Source organism: Lepisosteus oculatus, chromosome 7 (assembly GCF_040954835.1).
Source record: "Lepisosteus oculatus isolate fLepOcu1 chromosome 7, fLepOcu1.hap2, whole genome shotgun sequence".
Classification (NCBI taxonomy): Eukaryota; Metazoa; Chordata; class Actinopteri; order Semionotiformes; family Lepisosteidae; genus Lepisosteus; species Lepisosteus oculatus.
The window spans coordinates 19,290,067-19,308,748 of NC_090702.1; the positions used below are offsets into that span (position 1 = coordinate 19,290,067).

The 18,682-nt window shown below is 35.7% G+C and overlaps 1 protein-coding gene across 14 annotated transcripts in view; it reads left to right on the top strand.

Annotated features, from left to right (window-relative positions):
• Nucleotides 1–18,682, top strand: part of ppfia2 (PTPRF interacting protein alpha 2) — a 299,302-nt gene that overhangs the window by 100,978 nt on the left and 179,642 nt on the right. For 4 of the 14 annotated variants that reach the window (XM_069192241.1, XM_069192242.1, XM_015352834.2 and 1 more), the window contains exon 1: nucleotides 4,017–4,461. The exons of the other annotated variants lie outside the window; for them this stretch is intronic. In XM_069192241.1, coding sequence (XP_069048342.1) covers nucleotides 4,381–4,461 — 81 coding nt within the window. In that variant the 5' untranslated portion in view covers nucleotides 4,017–4,380. Of the gene's footprint in view, nucleotides 1–4,016; nucleotides 4,462–18,682 lie in introns of those variants that run through there. 14 annotated transcript variants of the gene reach the window in all.

Here is an 18,682-nt window from a genome sequence, read left to right on the forward strand (position 1 = left end):
TAATTACAATCCCATTCCAATCTCAGATGTCCTGTCAATAAAACATAAGACCCGTTTGCCTCCAGGCACCACTGTATATTCTGTGTGATTAAGATAAGAGTGCAAATGAAGAAATGATTCATGATGATAAAACACAAGATTCCAGATATGCTAAAGGATTACTCTTGTTTCACAAGTTGCATCCCTGTCTCAAATGAGCCAGAAGTATCAGGTGATGTACTAAAGAAGAGCAATTTCTATATTTCTGAGATTTTAATTTGTTAAAAATATTTTGTCCTTAAGCCCTTGATAGATATTTGCTAGATGTAATAAACCTATAGTGAAGATTTAAGCAGGAGTAGTCCACTTCTTTAATTGCTGGCATCAGCAAACCTTAAAAACTATAAAGGCAATATGGCAAAACATCAGCCTCTAACCATGGCTGTTGTAATGACTAGAGGAAGATGTACAGTACAGGTATTCTTACGCAGTACTGTTAATATCTGCTCTATATTGACAATGTCATGCTCCCTTGCAAAAGAAATATACTGTATCATCCTACAAGGCACATCAATGCATGCTCCAAAATGGGAAAATAAAAAAGAAAATAATAATTTGTCTGTTGGCAGATCATAATTTAAATATAGTTTAATTTCAAATCAAATAATGTACCGTTACCCCTTTAACTGTAGTACATGCATACAAATGAAACAATATTTGCACAAGAAAATTACAAAAAATCTAAAAATATCACTAAAATAATTGGTGATAGCATAGTGCACTTAAGAAAGCCAAATGACTTACAGTGAACTGACATTATTTCACTTTTAAAATATTAATTTTAGACATGGAATTCGTTGGGATATTTTCTTTACCTACAGTAGGTTCCTGAGTCATAAAATACTGTACTACGAATCAGTGAACTATTCATAACATACAGTATGAATGTTTGTTGAGGTTAATTGAGCTGTTGGAAAAGTTCCTCTTGTCTTGCTGTCCATAACTTGCTAAAAAGTTGGTTGTTCAGCTACACACTTTGTGATTCTTATAAATTGTCTGCCATTGTTTACAGGGGAAATATAAACAGTTTTTACATCAAATGTAATGTAGACTCTGCTTGATAAAATGTTGGAGCTCTTCTCACTACCATATATCTGTTAGCACACAGAAGTAGCACAGATTACTTTGTGCACTGACTGCTTATGGTATACTTTTATCAGTACTTAATAAAAGTAGACCAAAGAATCCAAAACCAAGAAGAAATTCAGGGTTATTTGAAGGAAAGATTCAGTGAGGAAAAAATCATGAAAGAAGCAATGACCATATGTGTAAGATGTGAATTTTAAAATATCTATATTTAGATACAGTAAATATACATGTGAAAAAAAACACAAAGAAAATTGACACTAATTTGTTGTCCATTACTACAGGTTGTAAACCTTTGAAGGAGCTGTCACTATGCACAGTACATCTAACAGACTTGAGTGTTAATGATCAGTGCCCCTACATCCCTCCTCCTCTTATCCTCACAGATGAGACTGACGTGGCCAATTTGGCAACCTAGGCAAGAAGCCTGTGTGTGGAAGCTCTGATCTCACTGAATGCCTCAGGGTTGAAGACATTAACTGCTGTCAGCTCTGAGCATTGGTTCCATCAGTAAGGCACATTTCTACCTTGAGAGGTTTGCTGTTGTAAATCCCAAAATAAGTCAACACATACTTTTAATTTAACTTCCATAATGGCATATTATCATGCTTTGAAGAATTTCAGTTGTTGGTGATAGTGAAAAGGTAAGATATTGTCCAGGTTATTAACTGGTAAGACAAGACCGTGACCTTAAGTCGGAATAAAAGAAAGGTTTCTTCAAGTATGGGAAAGACATAAATCAGCTTTTGAAGTTGGGAAGCTGATCAAGTTCAGGAGCTCTGGACAGTCGCCTGACAGTTAAAAAACTACCCAAAATCAATTTAAAAAACATGTAGAATTCTGTGAAAAAGTGTGGCTTATTATTACCTTACAGACCAAGATGTTTACCCTGCTGAAATGCAATAACCTTATTGTAGTCTCCTGGTTAGAGGTGAATACTGTAGCTGTTGTTACTCTGCTTGATATCAAATTCTTTGTCCCCTCAAAGGCTGTCTGCCTTTGAGCAGTAACAAGGAAGTGCGCTGGTGTGGATCCAGTGAAATCATTATATCAGGCTGAGCTTTTGCAAAGGTCCAGACAATTTTCTTCAGTAATGGCACAAATACCTCAAGGTTTTATTAGGGCACAGTTTTCATTTTTCAGGTATATTTATTTAGTGCTCACTAGAACATTTTTATTTTTTCCACATAACAGTACAGTAAGTGTTTTGTGCACGTATTAATCTCCACCGGTTAACATCTCTGTTGTCCCTTTCTTGTGGTTTTCAAAATACTGCTGGAGTAACATGTCAGATCACACTGAGAGTCAAAACATTTTTCATTTTACAAGAACAGTTTCATAAAACAATAGTACAGTATGTGTACTAATAGCGCTGTATTCTAGTGTAGTTTATGCAAAATAATAACAAAGATCAATTTAAAAATAGCTTGGAGAATATTTGAATTACACAGGAAGATGCAGAGTTCATCTTTCACTCTTTGAGTCCTTTCCAAATGATCTGCGGTAATATCCACAATCCATTTCTGGAAAGCGCATCTGTGTGGCAAAAAAAATCTGCAGAGGCAAATTGTTTTCTTGTTAGAATGCTGAATTGTTTATAGTGTTCATTACTGCATTATGACTTGTTTAAACATCCAGGGATTAGATACAGCATTAATTTTATTGCTGTTGGTAGCTTGGATATTATCCTTATTTGGAAATTGGGAAAAGAAAGATGACAGAGTGCTTGTATTTTGCTTAGGTGCTCAATATATTTTATTCAGTCATAATCACTATTGATTCCATTGAGAAGTCTGTGAAAACATGTGTTCAATCATAATTGTCCTGTTTCCCAGAGGTGTTTTGAGTAATATCCTTCGGCTGCTTGATTTTTTTGGGACTGGAATATGAATATGAAGGGGGTGGGGGAAAGGGAAGTACAGATCTCTGTGGACTTTTTCCTTGGTTTAGTGAACATGTATCACTGTTCAGATAGGCAACTTGATGTGTTTTGAGACTAAATTTCCAGTAGGCTTCATAGTGAGAACTGTGTTCATCATATTAATTGCTGATTCTTTTGCTGAAGGTGGTGTGGTATGCTGAAACATTTGTGCTCTTGTTAGCTATTACGTTACTGCAATATGAATGGAATTATTTGTTAATTAAGAAATGTGTACATATCATGTACTGTAGCTATATTTACTGTAGCTGCTTTTGTCTTTACATAAAGCTCTTTGGAGATTATGCTTACCAGTTTAATCTGGAGTGCAATTTGTTAACCCAGAAGAAGTGTGTTTATTGCACTTGAAATTAAACGTCTGGGATTTTTCACAGGAGTTCACCACATTTTATTTTTTCCTCCAGTTTTCCAATTTAGTCATCTAGTGATAATCAGTCTACTTTGTAACAATTATTGAGCTATGCTTTATCAACATTTCATCAATAGATAATGCCATTAACACAATCTGCATATTAGCATCTTATTAAACACTGCTCCAGATGACTGCTGGCATTTGCAGTACATACAGTACCCCTTACAGCCATTATTATGCATTAAGTTAATGACGTTATAATTATAAAAAAATATTATCATTACTACTTCCGGCGCTTTTACTGCTACTGGTATTTTGTATTTGGGTTCTTCATCTACTCTGTAATTAAAAATCCAACACATAAAATAAAAAAGCTGTATGCTATGTAGTTTAATAGGTAGCCAAACTCTAGTATTCTTTAAAACAATCCCAGAGAATGAACATCACACACTTGCGGTATCTATTCAGCAGAAGAGGTTCCCTGTCCACAGTGTTCGCCTTCTGGAAAAAAAAAAGCTCCGTATTATTGGTTAGCCGGGCTGTGATGCTCAGCATAATCACTGTGCACGGCTGTGGAAGAGGGAGGTGATTACCGCGGGGAACAGATGGGCTGGTCCAAGGCACTGACAGTGTCAGTGTTTGCGCTTAAACACTCATGGGCTGTGTGCATTTCACCGACTTTGCACTCAGTCTATCTTTAGCTTAGGCTGGGGAGCTGCTTTTGCGATTTTACTTTTCGTATGGTTCTTTACGTGAATTCTGAAGGTAACTGCCATTTTAGCCTTTGACTTCAGCCCACTGATGTGGGTAGGCGCACTGTGCTGAAAGTGTTGCGGCACTTAGCGTCGGATGGGGCAGATCTGAGTTCACTGTAACCCACGTCCTGTTGAATGTAAAAGAAGGATTTAACACCAGTAAGCCCTGCTTTTACGTCTGTCTACGTTTGGATTGCTTTGAAGGAGATATGATTTTTTCAGATATGAACACGGGGACCAACTCCCCAAAGGTACACCCGCCCAATGGGACACGGTATTATACATTCCAGGCAAGTATCCTTTTCATTTACAAATTGATTTCCTTGAGGTCAATATTTCATATTGGGCTTCTTAACATAGTTCATTTGAAATATAATGATTGCTTTCAAAGCTTCGGTGCAAAATACATTTGCATTAAAAGTGGAACAAGAGGCTAAATAGTTTATTTTTTATTGGGGCTTAAAGAGAGGCTCTCGTTGCAAGTTTTTCAGAAGACAGAGACTAACCGCTGAGAGCTACAGTACATAGAAAAGCTGTGTTTATGTTGATGCCAAAAGTCGCTACGTTTACCTGGGATGAAAATCTCCTTGGGATGTCATCTTAGTATTAGTACACTTGATTCAGAACGAAGCACGAAAAAGTCATATTTACAAATGTTGCAGTAGTTGAAACAGATTAGCAATATTATCCTATTTACAGTTTTAAAATTCAGAATACATAATGCTTACATTTTTGTGTTACGTTTTCCAGTTTTGTTCATTAGTACTATGTTTGCATTTGATCATGGTGTGTTGTTTTGGCTTAATTCTGTTTTTCAAGCTTATGGTAATTGTTTACCTATTTGCTTTGCAGTGTTTTTAATTATTGTCATTTTATAATCAGCCCTTTATGAAGTTAAAGTGCAATCATTATTTATGCATACTAGTACTTTGTGTTTAAGTTCACCGATACAACTTTGTGCAGTATCCATTACAGAGACCACAAAATGTGCATTGGAGCGTTAGCGCCAAGGAGTCAGGTCCCTGCGGTATTTAAAAAAGGCAAGATATTAACAGTTCACTACCTCATGTAATTGCTATAATACGGAGACAAAAAAAAAATAGTTCATTCTTAATTCTTGTCATTAAATAAATTATTGAAATCTGCAGCTTCACAAGTCAAATCCATGGCATGAATGTTGCTCCCTTTACACTTGTTTAGTATTAATTTAAATGATTGCTTTAAACAGATCCTTGATATTCTGTATGAGGTACTGTAGATAATACATCTACAATTCACCTACAATTTGTTCGATAATTGTTATGATTCTGTACTTAATTTAGGAATATAGGAAACACTTTAAAATCATTATGGTTTAATGTTGAATGTCTATTTGAAGGCCTTGTAAGTGCAGTATTTAAAAGAGCACAATAACACTGTACTGTATGCTGTTAACTCTCTTGCTGATGTATTTTCTCCATAAGTAAATGTGACTCTTACAGAAAGAGAATGCCTTAACAGCATACATATCATACTTGCCTTTCAACAGTACAGTGTCAGTTTGACTGTTTTATTTCCATGTCAAATAATAGTCAAGCAGAAAGCTGTCAAAAAACAGTCCTGGTGCTTTACTAGGTGCATAAACTGACTGCTGTTGCACAGTAATTTTAAAACGTCTACATGTCCTGGTCATGTTTAAAGGGGCTAGTGCACTTTTCTTTGCCTTTGTACTGTGTTTCTCTGTGTGCTGGTTGTAAAGTGACTGAACAATGTTATGATGAAGCAGATGGTTTAAAGGAGGAATTTGTCTTCTCTTTATGCATGAAGTGTGAATTCTGTTTTAATGTGTGAAGTTCATAGCTGTACCGTCAACAAAAAATACAATTCTCTTTGGAGTAGGAGAATGTTGTTGCATATTACTTTAAAATATAAAATTCATAATCCACAGCTTATGCTATGTTGCTGAAAACTCCATGTTGTTGAAGCATTAAGTCATAAATGAAATGGGGGTACTGTATGCAAGTACTGTACGCCGATTGGATTACTGCTATTTGTTTAATTGTTGGATTTCACATCCGTCCTCTCAGATATTAAATGGTCATTTAAAATTCTGCCAAGCATGTTACTTACTGTACTTAACATTGTATTAAGTGGTCATTGCCATTTAATAATCAAATTAATAATAAATTTGATAAAAATGAAATTTAAAGTTCACCCCAGTACAGTATATAGGCATATTGCCATGGTTACTGTTTGCTCAAAAAATACAGAGTTATTTTGGACTTTGTCTAACTCTTCTAAAATATATCACAAAGAAAGATCTCCTCTGCTGTTTTACAAATTCTACATGGAATGTAACTGTTTACACTATGTGGCTTCAAGGACAACATAAGTAAAATAATACAGTAGGAGTGGCTAATACACTAAGAAACAATAAAATGCCTGGGAGTGAATATTGGAGCATGTTTATTTTTTATCAATGGGAAATAACTTCTTAGCTGGAGGGGAACTCAAATGGTATGATTCCCTGATGAAGGCCTAAAGGACTGTCAGAATTTTAAACATGACAGAACCTTGTGGCAAGTTGTTTTTTACACTGGAATACTATTTGGTCTGCAAAGGAACAAGTAAAGGTTTATCCCTTGCTGAAAAGAGAAGAAAAGAAACAACATTTTGGTTGACACACCAGAAGAACACCCCACCCCCGAAACATTGTTTTTTTTCTTCTCTTTTCAGCATGGAATAAACCTTTACTTGTTCCTTTGGAGCCTATGCATGCTGACGCGGCTACCTGCTGTACTTGAACTACTTTTTGGTCTGTTTCTAAAGCTGCTAATTTGACAGATATTTAGGAATTTGATTCTGATACATTGGCATTGCTTCTCTGAAATTCAGTTTAATCAAATTCCACACCCAGAGCTGATAAAGCCTTGTTTTGGCATTAGAATATTACTTTTCCAAAATCCATTAAGGAGCTGACAAACCTTTTAGTAGGTAATATATCTGATTTTTAAAATTCATTAAGCAAAAAAATGCAATATGGAATTGATATGTAAAAGTATTTCACAGGTGAGGCACTAAAAGTTACATACAGTTTGTTATATAACCAATGGCTGACAATGACTTTGCTTTATCACACTTAGAGTGATTAAATTCCTTTTTAATTACTCTCACGTCATGTGAGTACACTATACTGTACGTGTGTACATATAGTGTAATAAATATTTGTAAAGATTAAATAATGTCTTGCTTATTATGATTTTTTTCAAGCTTTTAAGCAAACATTATTATTCTTATTATCTTATAAATGTGTTTATATAATTGATAGACATCCTTATCAATTACATGACTTACAGTGAAGCATATTCGTTAGTAAAATGTTATGGGTTTTAAACTTTTGTGAGTGTCTGGTTGTGCCTTTGCAATTGGCTGCAGTAATGCATTTCAGTCTTGTAAGAGGACATCAGATTTAAAGATGCTTTAAGAAGTTCTCAGTAAAAAAATATATATATAACTGTACATTACAGTTTCCGTATTGTGACATATTTCATTTTTGTTATTATTGCCAAAGTAATCATGGAAATACAAATATTAAAATATTAAAATGAGAAGAAGCTTTTCTACCTGTCCTGCTTCGTGTGTTGCTAGTAGGGTCTATATCTAGTAATTTCTTGAAGGTTCTGGAAGAACAGGCTTTCAATAACTTGTAAAAAAGTGCCTCCTGTCCTTAAGAACATAACAAGAATTAAAAAGGAGAGGATTTTGCCTATCTAGCTTGTTTGATACAGTAGTCAGTAGGAAGTTTCATCTAGCTGTGTCTTGAAAGATGCCAGAGTACTCAGTAACATGGATGGGTAGGTTGTTCTATACTCCCACAACGTTTTCTGAAAAGCACATCCTATCCTCAGTTTAAAATGCATTTTCAAATAGTTTCCATTTATGTCCACTGGTTCAGTCTAAAATATAAATCTGAAAAAAGTACATTATTCTTCCTAAGTATATTTACACAAGTTCAGACTTTTAACTTTCAGTTATGCCCTGTTGTTCTTATTTCAGGGTTGATCATAAAGTAACCCATTGGGCTGAATTTGTCAATACCTTTCTAGATTTTGTCTCTTTTTTTATCATGTTCTTTTTAATCTCTGCTGTTTAATGTACTGTATGTATATTTAATATTCTGTTTAGACCTGGAATTATTTCTTTAACCTTAGAGCTGCAATGCTCTTTTTGTAGTACAGTGACCAGTATTGAACATGGTTTTCTTAGTAAGGCCTAACTATTACTATAAATTCTCCAACCTTAAAATTGCTTTGAATTAAATTGTATACATGCCTTTTGCTATTCTAGCATTTTATTGGCCTTTTTTATCATCCCTCCACATTGTCTGGTGGTTAAATAAATCCACATAAATGACTCATTGCTTTTTTCAGTGACTAGTTTTATAGAGCACATTTTAATATCTGAATCTACTACTTAACACTTTTTAACATTACATTTTATTTCCCACCTGTCTGCCAATACTTGAATGTGTCAGCCTGTTTGTACTTCCTTCACTATTTTCATGGTGTTTGCCATCCCTTCTATTTTTACGTCACATCTTTACTATGGCAGATTTAAGATGATTAATATTAATTAGGAAGCAGGTTTGATATAGATCCCCACTTTAATTATTACATCACAGAGATTTTAAAGTTTCTCCCCTAATTACCACTGTTTCGTATCTTCTAACCAGTTTTCAATTATTTATATATTATTTACAGGACTGGAGATTCAGAAAAGATTGTAGCCCGCCTGACTAATTGATCAAAGAACATTTTTTTTTTCACCTTACAGCTGCATGCATATGTCTGTTTTGCCTGGAACTGCCAAAATAAAGATCCCCGAAATAGCACCCTTCAATTCCAATAACTTTTTACCTCAGAACCTTTATTGAATGCCTTCTGGAAATCAAAATATACCATATCATACACTGCTTTCATCTGTTGCTGCGGTTGCTTGTTCAAAGTAGTTGAACAAATTAAACAGTGCCTTTTCTTAACTCATGCTGACTATCCCTAATGAGTTTATTACCATATAAAAGTTTTCCAGTTTCACTCTAATCAACCTCTCTATAACTATGCATACAAAAGAGAGCATCAGCTTACTGATCTGGAGTTTTTTTCCCTTCTTTTGTGGATATGTACAACATTTGCAATTCTACAATCACTGAACACAATTCATGCCTTACATGCCCATTGAAAGATCCTAGCCAATGGATTATAAATAGCATCCCTCATTTATTGGAATAATGACATCAGGCCCTAGAGATTTATTTATTTATTTATTTATTTATTTCAAAGTGAATCTTTGTAACACTATTGTAAGCACTTTTCTATTTCAACCTGAGTCATGTTTTCACTATCTTCTTTAGTGAATGCTTGCATAAAAGAAATACTCGATATTTTTACACTTTTTTCCTCTTATCAATTGTTTCTAAATTATATCTCAAGATGTTTAGGGTATCCCAAATTATTCTCTTGTAATTGTAATACTGGAATGTAATATTTAATTCCAGTAATCGTAATACTGGATCTATTTTACATTAATTTTGACCTTCATCAAAGTAAAGGAAAGGTTAAAGTATGGAGAAAGAAACTGCAGATGCTCCGAAGAATACCACTTTATTTGTGAATCCTGGCCTGGACATGCATGGCCGCCTCTGAAAATGGCTGTTTATTGACAATATAACTAATCTTGGCAGCAGCAGAATGCATTCTGAAGTTTAAGGAAATATTTAGTTTGTGGAAGAAAATGCTCCCATACTTATGGGGCAGTGCTTCACCATGCAGCATGACAGTAACATAAAGAAATCAGGCTATGCACCCAAAGAATTCATCAGGAGAAAAAACAAAACAAAAGAGAAAATCTAAACTGGCCGAGTCAGTCTTCAGATATAAATACAACTGAGCATCGATGTTACATGCAATAGAAACACTGAATTCAGAACACTCAAAGAACAGACTGCAACAAAGGTTAAGCAGAGCATCTCAGAGTATATTGATTTCCGTGAGCTCAATAGTTGATAGCTTTAGTGGCTAATATTGCCTCAAAGGGATATGGGGCAACATGCTGAACTTTACTTAGTGAATGTGCTCCAATGCGTATGATCACTTGAAATCACTGTGTTCAAGACAAAGTATGATCAAATATACACATGGATGTATGAAATTAACGAAAAATAAAACATTGTTTTTTGTGTGGAAATCTCATGATCTTTAATAGAAATTGCTTGACTGTAAAGCAAAAATAGTATTTTCTGTCCCAATATTTATGGGGGACACTGTGCAGTATGCTGTCATTTAACAATATTTTTATTTGTTACAGTTTTATTGTATTTTATTGTACAGTTAATATAATAGGACATATGTCCCGTTTGTCATTCTGAATATACAGTGTCATAGTTTAAAATTGACTTCATATTTGCTTCCATTGCGAGACCAAATGCCTGGTTGCCTTATTAATGAGAAGAGGAAATGCATGTGCTATGATGCCAGACAGGAAAATACAAGAGACCGTCAGTATTATCAAAGTTAAACCAAATGACTAAATTCAAAGACGTTGAATCCCCACTGTAGGGATAGAGGGTTTTATCCGATCCAGGAAAAGCGATATATCTCATACGCTGAAAAGCCTGTATTGATGTTAAAATTAGCATGCTGTCTAAATGAAATGTTCTTTTCATATACTATGCACAGATTATATTGAATTTCTCTGTAATTCTGTAGTAGTAGTTTTTGTATTTTGTCTTAACTACTGTCAAAAGCACATATTAAAGTTATGAATAATAAAATAAGATGAGCTTAAGGCAAGCAGCGGGATTTATTTTCAGTCTTTTTTCCTTAGTTTATTATTGTTAATTAGACATCTATAGCTCAACACTTTAAATATATTAAATACAGGCAGTGTTTGAACTTAAATTAACTTCATTGCTTTAGATTGAAGGCATTGATTTAGATTTGGTGTTCTGCATGCATTAACAAATAATAGCAATCAAATGGAGTCTGAGCCAGCTAATAGGCTGTGAACAAGTAACACTGGCAAAGATGCACTAACCTGATTAATCACAGAGCTTGGGATTAAATTCAAGGTGGATGGATTGGAACAGTTTTGATCTTGCAGTTAACTATGCAGGGTATGCAAGACATTTAAATGGTAAAAAAGACACAACTTTGATAAATGGGTTTGAATCTATGGGTTCTACGTACCAGATGAGGGAAGATTTCTGACGAATAATGGAGTGAGCCTAGCAAATAGTTAAATGAGGCGAATGATGTGAATACTCGTGAATACATAAGGCCTTATTGAGGGCTCAGACATTTTAGCTCCTTTTGGATAAAGGGGAATTTAGAGATGTCGGCTAAAAATGCCTTTTTTGTAAGTTATATGACAAGTATATTGAATTGAAAATAAGAGCTGCCTGGTTTCAGCTGAAATTTCTATTTTAAAACCAACTGCTATAACATCAAAACTAGGTAGGGGGTTGTAATAGATTTGTTATTGCTACCCATTATTTTAAAATTTCAAATAAGGTTTCTCACTCATTTGTACAAGATTTGTTTGTCCTTTGTGGCTTGTTTACTTGTCCGCATTGTAACTCTCTGTATTTATTTGATGAAATGTCGTTGTCTGCACCAGTGTCTTCTGATGGCATCTCAGTCAGGTGCAATCACACAATGCCAATAACACTCTCGGCACCAATGGGATTTGCAGGTCCAGTGGGAATTGAAGTATCACATTACAGAGTGAAATCTGGAATGTTTTTGAAACAACTCGAAGCTTGCACTGTGCTCACAAATCTAATAGTTCAGGTGGGTAGCTGCGTCAGCATGCGTAGGCTGCCAAGGAACAAGTAATAGGTTTATTCCATACTGAAAAAAAGAAGAAAGAAAACACAACGTTTCGGCCGTGGAGCCTTCTTCAGGTGTGAGAAAGACAAGGCAGTAAGCAAAGGTAATGTAGCGGGAGAACAAAGGCTGGGAGAGAGGAGGAGCGAGAGGTGGGAGCAGGAGACAGAAAGAGAGGCCAATCAAGAGGTGTGAAGTCAGAATAGGTGTGGAGAGGTGTGAAATGAAACCTTCAATGAATGGAGAAAATATTGAAGAAAAGTAGTCTACCTTTAAGAGAAGGGGGAAGGTGTGATCCTAATTGCAGGATAATTTTGGTTTCTGTAGTCTTTCTGATGTATGAGTTCGGATAACCATCTTTGAGAACACAGACGGAGAGATTAGAGTGGTCCGCTACATTACCTTTGTTTACTGCCTTGTCTTTCTCACACCTGAAGAAGGCTCCACAGCCGAAACATTGCGTTTTCTTTCTTCTTTTTTTCAGCATGGAATAAACCTATTATATGTTCACAAATCTAATGACTTCATTGACCTTTAACTCCCATATTCACTCTTGCATGTTGCATTATTGTGAACATTCTGTCTTAATTAACAATGATGTGAAATTAATATCTGTAGTTTTGGATATGGTCTACACTTTTCTAATCTAGTTTATTTATTTTTTTTAATTTAGAACTGTCCCACATCTTCTATTCAGTATTAGAGGAAACTATAGAAGAAAACCAATTATTTTCAGTATGTCTAGTTGTGTTTTTCCACCATTTTCTGGATTTTTGTAAAATTAATATTTTCTCTGTCTCTATCGGGCTTTCACAGTTACATTCATGCGTATTCTCAGATTTCCAATAAAACGTTTTGCACAGTTGTTGTATGGGATTTCTTTGGACACTGATACACCGCCTCTTTTGTCTGAGGAAAATCATAAGACAAATCCTTATTTATCACAGAAAGGAGCAGTACAGTAGGTAGCTCAAATCAAGTTGTGTTGCCTTGAAACAGCACTTAAAATATATCTAGCAGTTTCACTGCCTCTACGGATCTCACTTGCTACGATTGGACACGATTCTCTAATTTAAGCAGCTGTCTTTTGTTGAACTGCTTGTAATCATCACAAGTATTCTCATAGCCTGTTCCCTGGTGAACACTTGATCAAAGCAATTAAAGCCGAAGCTTGCCTAGGGAGGAGGTAAGGCACAGTTGCATATAGAGCTGACAGGCAAGATGGATGACAACCTGGGCTATCTCATTAAAAGTGTAACTTTTTGTTTGAATCCATACCAGCATCTACAGTTCATCTGAGAACAATAATTAAATTATATGTTTTAGTGGGGTGCTTGGAATGCCACTGCTGTTAATAATATAGTGTATAGTGTATAGTGTATAGGCTGATAAAACCAAAATGCCAACACCTTACCAAAGTCGAGGTGCAATCTTACTGCTGTATACAGGTAATAACTTGGTCAAAGAAGCCACCTTTTTCTCTAGTGTAATGGTAAATTCCCTTACTAAATTACTAAAGTGATTTCTCTAAAATAAGTTCTTCCCTATGGTGTGATAATTTTTGTGTTTTCAAGCAGATATGACACTGTATGTTTTTTTTTTTCAATACAGTATTTTTTGCCCAACAAACATTTACTTTTCCTCTCAGAAATAAAGGCAGTAACAGATCCTTATTGAGGGTGGTGTCTATTTGAAGGATCTACTCATTAGACTTGGACTTAGACTGCCGGGTTTGTTAACCAGTTTGGGTTCCATCTACTGTACTTAGTGTTTTCGTCTTTCTCTCCCTTAGCCTCCTAGCCTACTCTTGGTAACTCTTCTTGCTTCAAATACAAGAGATCTATCTAAATCCTAATAAAACTGGAGGGTTATGCAGCAGATACCTTTTGGCCAGAGATTGGGATTAAACTTTTTAAAATACATTTTACTGTGATTTTTCTAACAGTCTGACAATATGACACTATAGCTGTCATTTCTAGCTCTCATACCGTTTTACAGTTTTTTGTCTTCCTAAAATTTGTCACACATCACCTTCATCCGGTTGTTGATAATTGTTCTGTGGCTTTTACTCTTCTTATATGCTGGGAAATCAACGCTCCCCCGGTTGTAGTGATTTCCGTAATTCCTCTTGAGAATGCAGATAGTGCTCCTTCATTCACTGGAGTGATGACATGCTGTTCGGGAACTGTATTAAGACTTTGATCCCTTCAGCATTCTTTGCATCTTCAAAATATATATATATTAATATGCAAAGGCCATTAAACCAGAGGTGCGCTAACACCTTTTCAATTCATTATTAGTTTGTTATCCAGCTAGTACAGAAGCTATATGCTACAATGTATTTTATATTCATGCACATATATTATTTAAAAATAACAACATTATTACTGAATTCTGTAAAAAACAGAAGCTGTTCCCTGAAAGTGGTATTTGCTTTAAAATTGAACTACAATTGTTCTTTTATTGCCACCACCCATAAAGAATCATTAATGTCATTTTTAGAGAAGAAAGGATGATATAATGACGATTATGTTATGTTTGTCATTACATCTAGTATTTCCTCAGTGTGCAGACTTTTTCATAGTTGGTAGCTTTATCTATCTTTCATAAGCAATACCTTCTTAACACTTAAAGCCAATTGTCAATGTAAAACTCCATTTTCTAGACTCAATTGAATGTTCATGATGTTTTTTTGACCACATGATCCAGTATGATGAAATTCATGATGATGCTGAATCCATTTTTGGCATCAAAAGACACTCTTCTGCAAGTTTAAAGCTTTGGAATATAAATGTATCCATGGGAATGACTTTAAACGTGTACTTTATAATTTGCTTTTGTCCATCGGTGGGAAACTTTTCTAATACCATGGTTTGCCTGTTACTATGATATCGTGCTACTGATGTTTGACTTGGAGCACGATCCAGGGACAAGAGCCCAATTGCTGGGCGAAGGGCAGCCAAGTCAGTCTCCTTAGCCAATGACTGTACTACACTCACCCGTATGCGCGACCACCCAGCACACCAGCGCGCTGGTGGGGTCCAGGTTTCAGAGCTACGCATTGAGATTGGGTGAGCCAGAGAACACGCGCTCAGATGGAGAACAGCAGGCCACCAGCCATCGTTGTACAGGAAGCCGGGCAATCACGCAGACAAACGGATACGATGCTACATGGCTGTAGCGAGCGGATTAATCCAGTGGTCATAGAGATCAGAACCAAGAGAATACCAGGGTTTAGGGGATCTGAGACACATGAGAATACCAAGTCATAGGGAATCCGAGATTCGAGTGTAATAGTGGAGCAATCTAGGGAAATACAGAAACCAAGCTCGAAGGGCTCAGTGTCACAACACAAAGACGGAGCCCCGAGCCCTGTCAGATCCAAGTCTTTACTGGAAACCACACCTGGCTGGGGTGCGAGGGTAAACCATTCCCAGGTGCTCAAGGTTTCCAGGTGAACTGTTTCCAAGGCAACCAGTGTGGGGATGCCTGAAGGTGATGATGTAACCAGCTGTGATAACACTGCTGGCTTAGCCTGCGAAGCAGCTGACGGGGAGAACATTATAGTTAGCATACATAATGTTGGTATACCAGCAAAACATAAAGCACACTTAAGGGCTAGATATATTTGGAGTATTGTGACTATTGTCATGTCATATCATTTGGTGGTGGTGGAGGGGAGTCTCCATTACCTGTAAAGCGCTTTGAGTGGAGTGTCCAGAAAAGCGCTATAAAAGTATAAGCAATTATTATTATTATTATTTGCCAAACCGCTTTATACCATATGGTGTCAGCAAACAACGAGCGCAAGGCAGGGTACACCCTGGGCAGGGTGCCAGTCCATCGCAGGGCAGGTGCAAGCCAATCCTACAAGGGGACAATTTGGAGGCCACGGTGGGGGAAATATAGCCTGGACACCGGGATAACTCCCTACTCTTATCAAGAAATGACCGTGGGTCTATAACGACCACTGGGAGTCAGGACCCCGGTTTAACGTCTCATCCGAAACTCGGGTGATTATTGTTGACTCCAAATTATCTGTGCATGGCAGTTTGCACTGATGTTTCCTTCTAGATCAACCTCAGCATTTTTTTTATCATTATGAATTATGACAGTGTCATAATTACACATTCTGTAATCATAAATTATATTTATTTTTAGAATTTATTTATCAAATTTATGACTCCATATTATTGCACACTGCATTTTCAGGGATTCTTTTTGTGTGTATTAAAACTGAGACAGAATTGAGCTATTTCCGATTATTATACGCTGCTTACTAAGGTCCTGTTGTCATGCAATAGTGAATACAAATTTTATAGTACTCTTAGTGGAATTTCTGTGCCATAAACTTTTATAGCATAGGATGTTGAGATTCAGAACATATCCATTGTGTCCTTGTTGTACAAATGATTAAAGGTTTGGTGCTTATATATGAAGACTCCTAGTTTCTCAACAGAAAATAAATAGATGATTTCAAGCTATAGCATAACTGATATTTAGTTTATTTTTGCAAAATATTTTAGTCAGGTTGTCTTTTTTATCTCCAGCCATTGCTTGCCTTTATTTTAATGGAACAAATGCAGCTGTCTACAATGATACTGTATGTCAAATATTCAGCTGCCATTTACTGCACATTAATTTCTGCTTTATTCTATCCAGATGGCAAATAGACTGGAGCCAGAGTAAAAGGAATGAACAAGAGGCTATTTAAAATACTGTTAGATTGAAAAGAGAAAAAAGAGAATTGAAGGCTGCCATTTTTCTTTTGAATTTGAAATTATGAAACAAATATTAGGAAATAATTAATATAAAATATATTCCTACTTTGTCTTTAGTAAATCATTTTGTCTTAGTATGTAGACTTCTGTATTTATAAGGGTGGCCTATATATTTTTTCATCTTACTAATCAGCCTTCAAGCATTAAAATCTGCCATTGGGCAGATGGGGACTACAGTTTGACCCAGTTTGATATATTCCATGCTGATTAGGGATGAGCTTTGGAATTCAGGAGCTCAGTTCTGTCGCTTTACCAAATACCAAGCTATGCTCTTAGTTGGGATTTCACCCATATTTCAAGCATGTTTTTCTGTAGACCTCGTAATGACCCACCCACTCTCATTCGTAATTGCCAAACATAGTCTGATAAATCTTGCACCTGAAAGTGGAGAGAGAAACGTAGGCAAGGGACACTAGACTCTGACAGATTTTGATCTTCTTACAGGCAGGCATCCCAGCTGTGTTGTTTATTTCTCTCTTTTTTTCTGAGATTACGTCTGTGATCAAATCAGATCAAGAGAGGGGGATGGGCATCTCAGGCTGATGCATACAACTCAATATCAAAAAGATATTTCTCTTATACATTATGAACTTGCCATATGATATGAACACTTTTATTGCTAGTGGGTCAGACCCTTGTGTTTGTTGCTTAGGCTGGTGCAATGCACTGTGGTTCAGATCTATGCAATGTGAAGAGTTCTGGTTTATTAGTCAGGCCTTTCCACTGTGATATCTGAATCAACTGCATTTTGTTTCTCCGGATTTGTTTAAGGGTGCATTTATAAGTGCGTGATGGGTCAGAATGTTTATTCCTAGGGATTTTCCTGGAAAGGTAATAGTTTTAGTAAACACCACAGTCTTACAGGATATCATGGCTGATACTGTATGTGATGTGAATTGTTAAGAAAACAAAGTTGTTTTTATTTGCTTTTAATAAAATGTGGATAGATACTGCACATGACAATAATAAACATTATTTTGATTCACTGCATATTGTCTGTACTTCTTGGCTGCTAAAAGGCTGTGGCACAGTAGTTTAACATGATGTGAGATTTCTGCTTGCGTTTTTAAGTCTGGGTCAGAATGGGTTACACGGTATTCGGAACCTGTGAATTGTGATGATTAATTGTTCTCGTGTTGGATAGATTGGTGGCTTTCTTCCTTTAGGTTTCCTTGTAAGCTGGTGTTAATTTTTATTTTCAATATTGTAGTGCTGTGATGACAAGGCAATTTGCATGATCTAGTTTAGAGTCCACAAGCTTCAGAGTTTTATCCATCATGTGTCAGTTTTAATCTACCGTTATCATTGTTGTCAGCTTGTCTTCTTTTTCCAGTATATTTAGCAATAGACGAGTTGGCAAGAAAATTCCTGATTGAAGAAATCATTATTTATTAAAACCTTTGGAAATAATTGAATGTTAAATACTCTTGTTACAAATTTAATGCAAAATTAAAATGGCAATATTGAGGAAAGCTCAGTAAAAAAAATACTTTTTATTTAAAATTCTTGCATATAAAGTAATTATGTTCTATATTTAATTGTGGGCTGTTTATGAAAGAAGTGCATATTGTTCACTGTTGAAGAAAATGTGTTTTCTTATAATTACAGGTGTGTCCTGTATTTACATATTTAGAAAGGAAAGGTTTTGGATAACATATTATCAATACGTTGTTTCTAAAGTGAGATTTTATGCAGTTCTTAAGTGTTGTGCAGTGATTACCAATTGACTCTTCCAGGGCATGTGTTGATTAAGTAATTTCTGAGGGCCTTGGGCACAAACTAATATATTCATGAATATTTTGTACATATTGTACTCCAAAGATTTCATGTTAAAGTAACTGTATTGATGTGTTTTACGATGTGTGCTT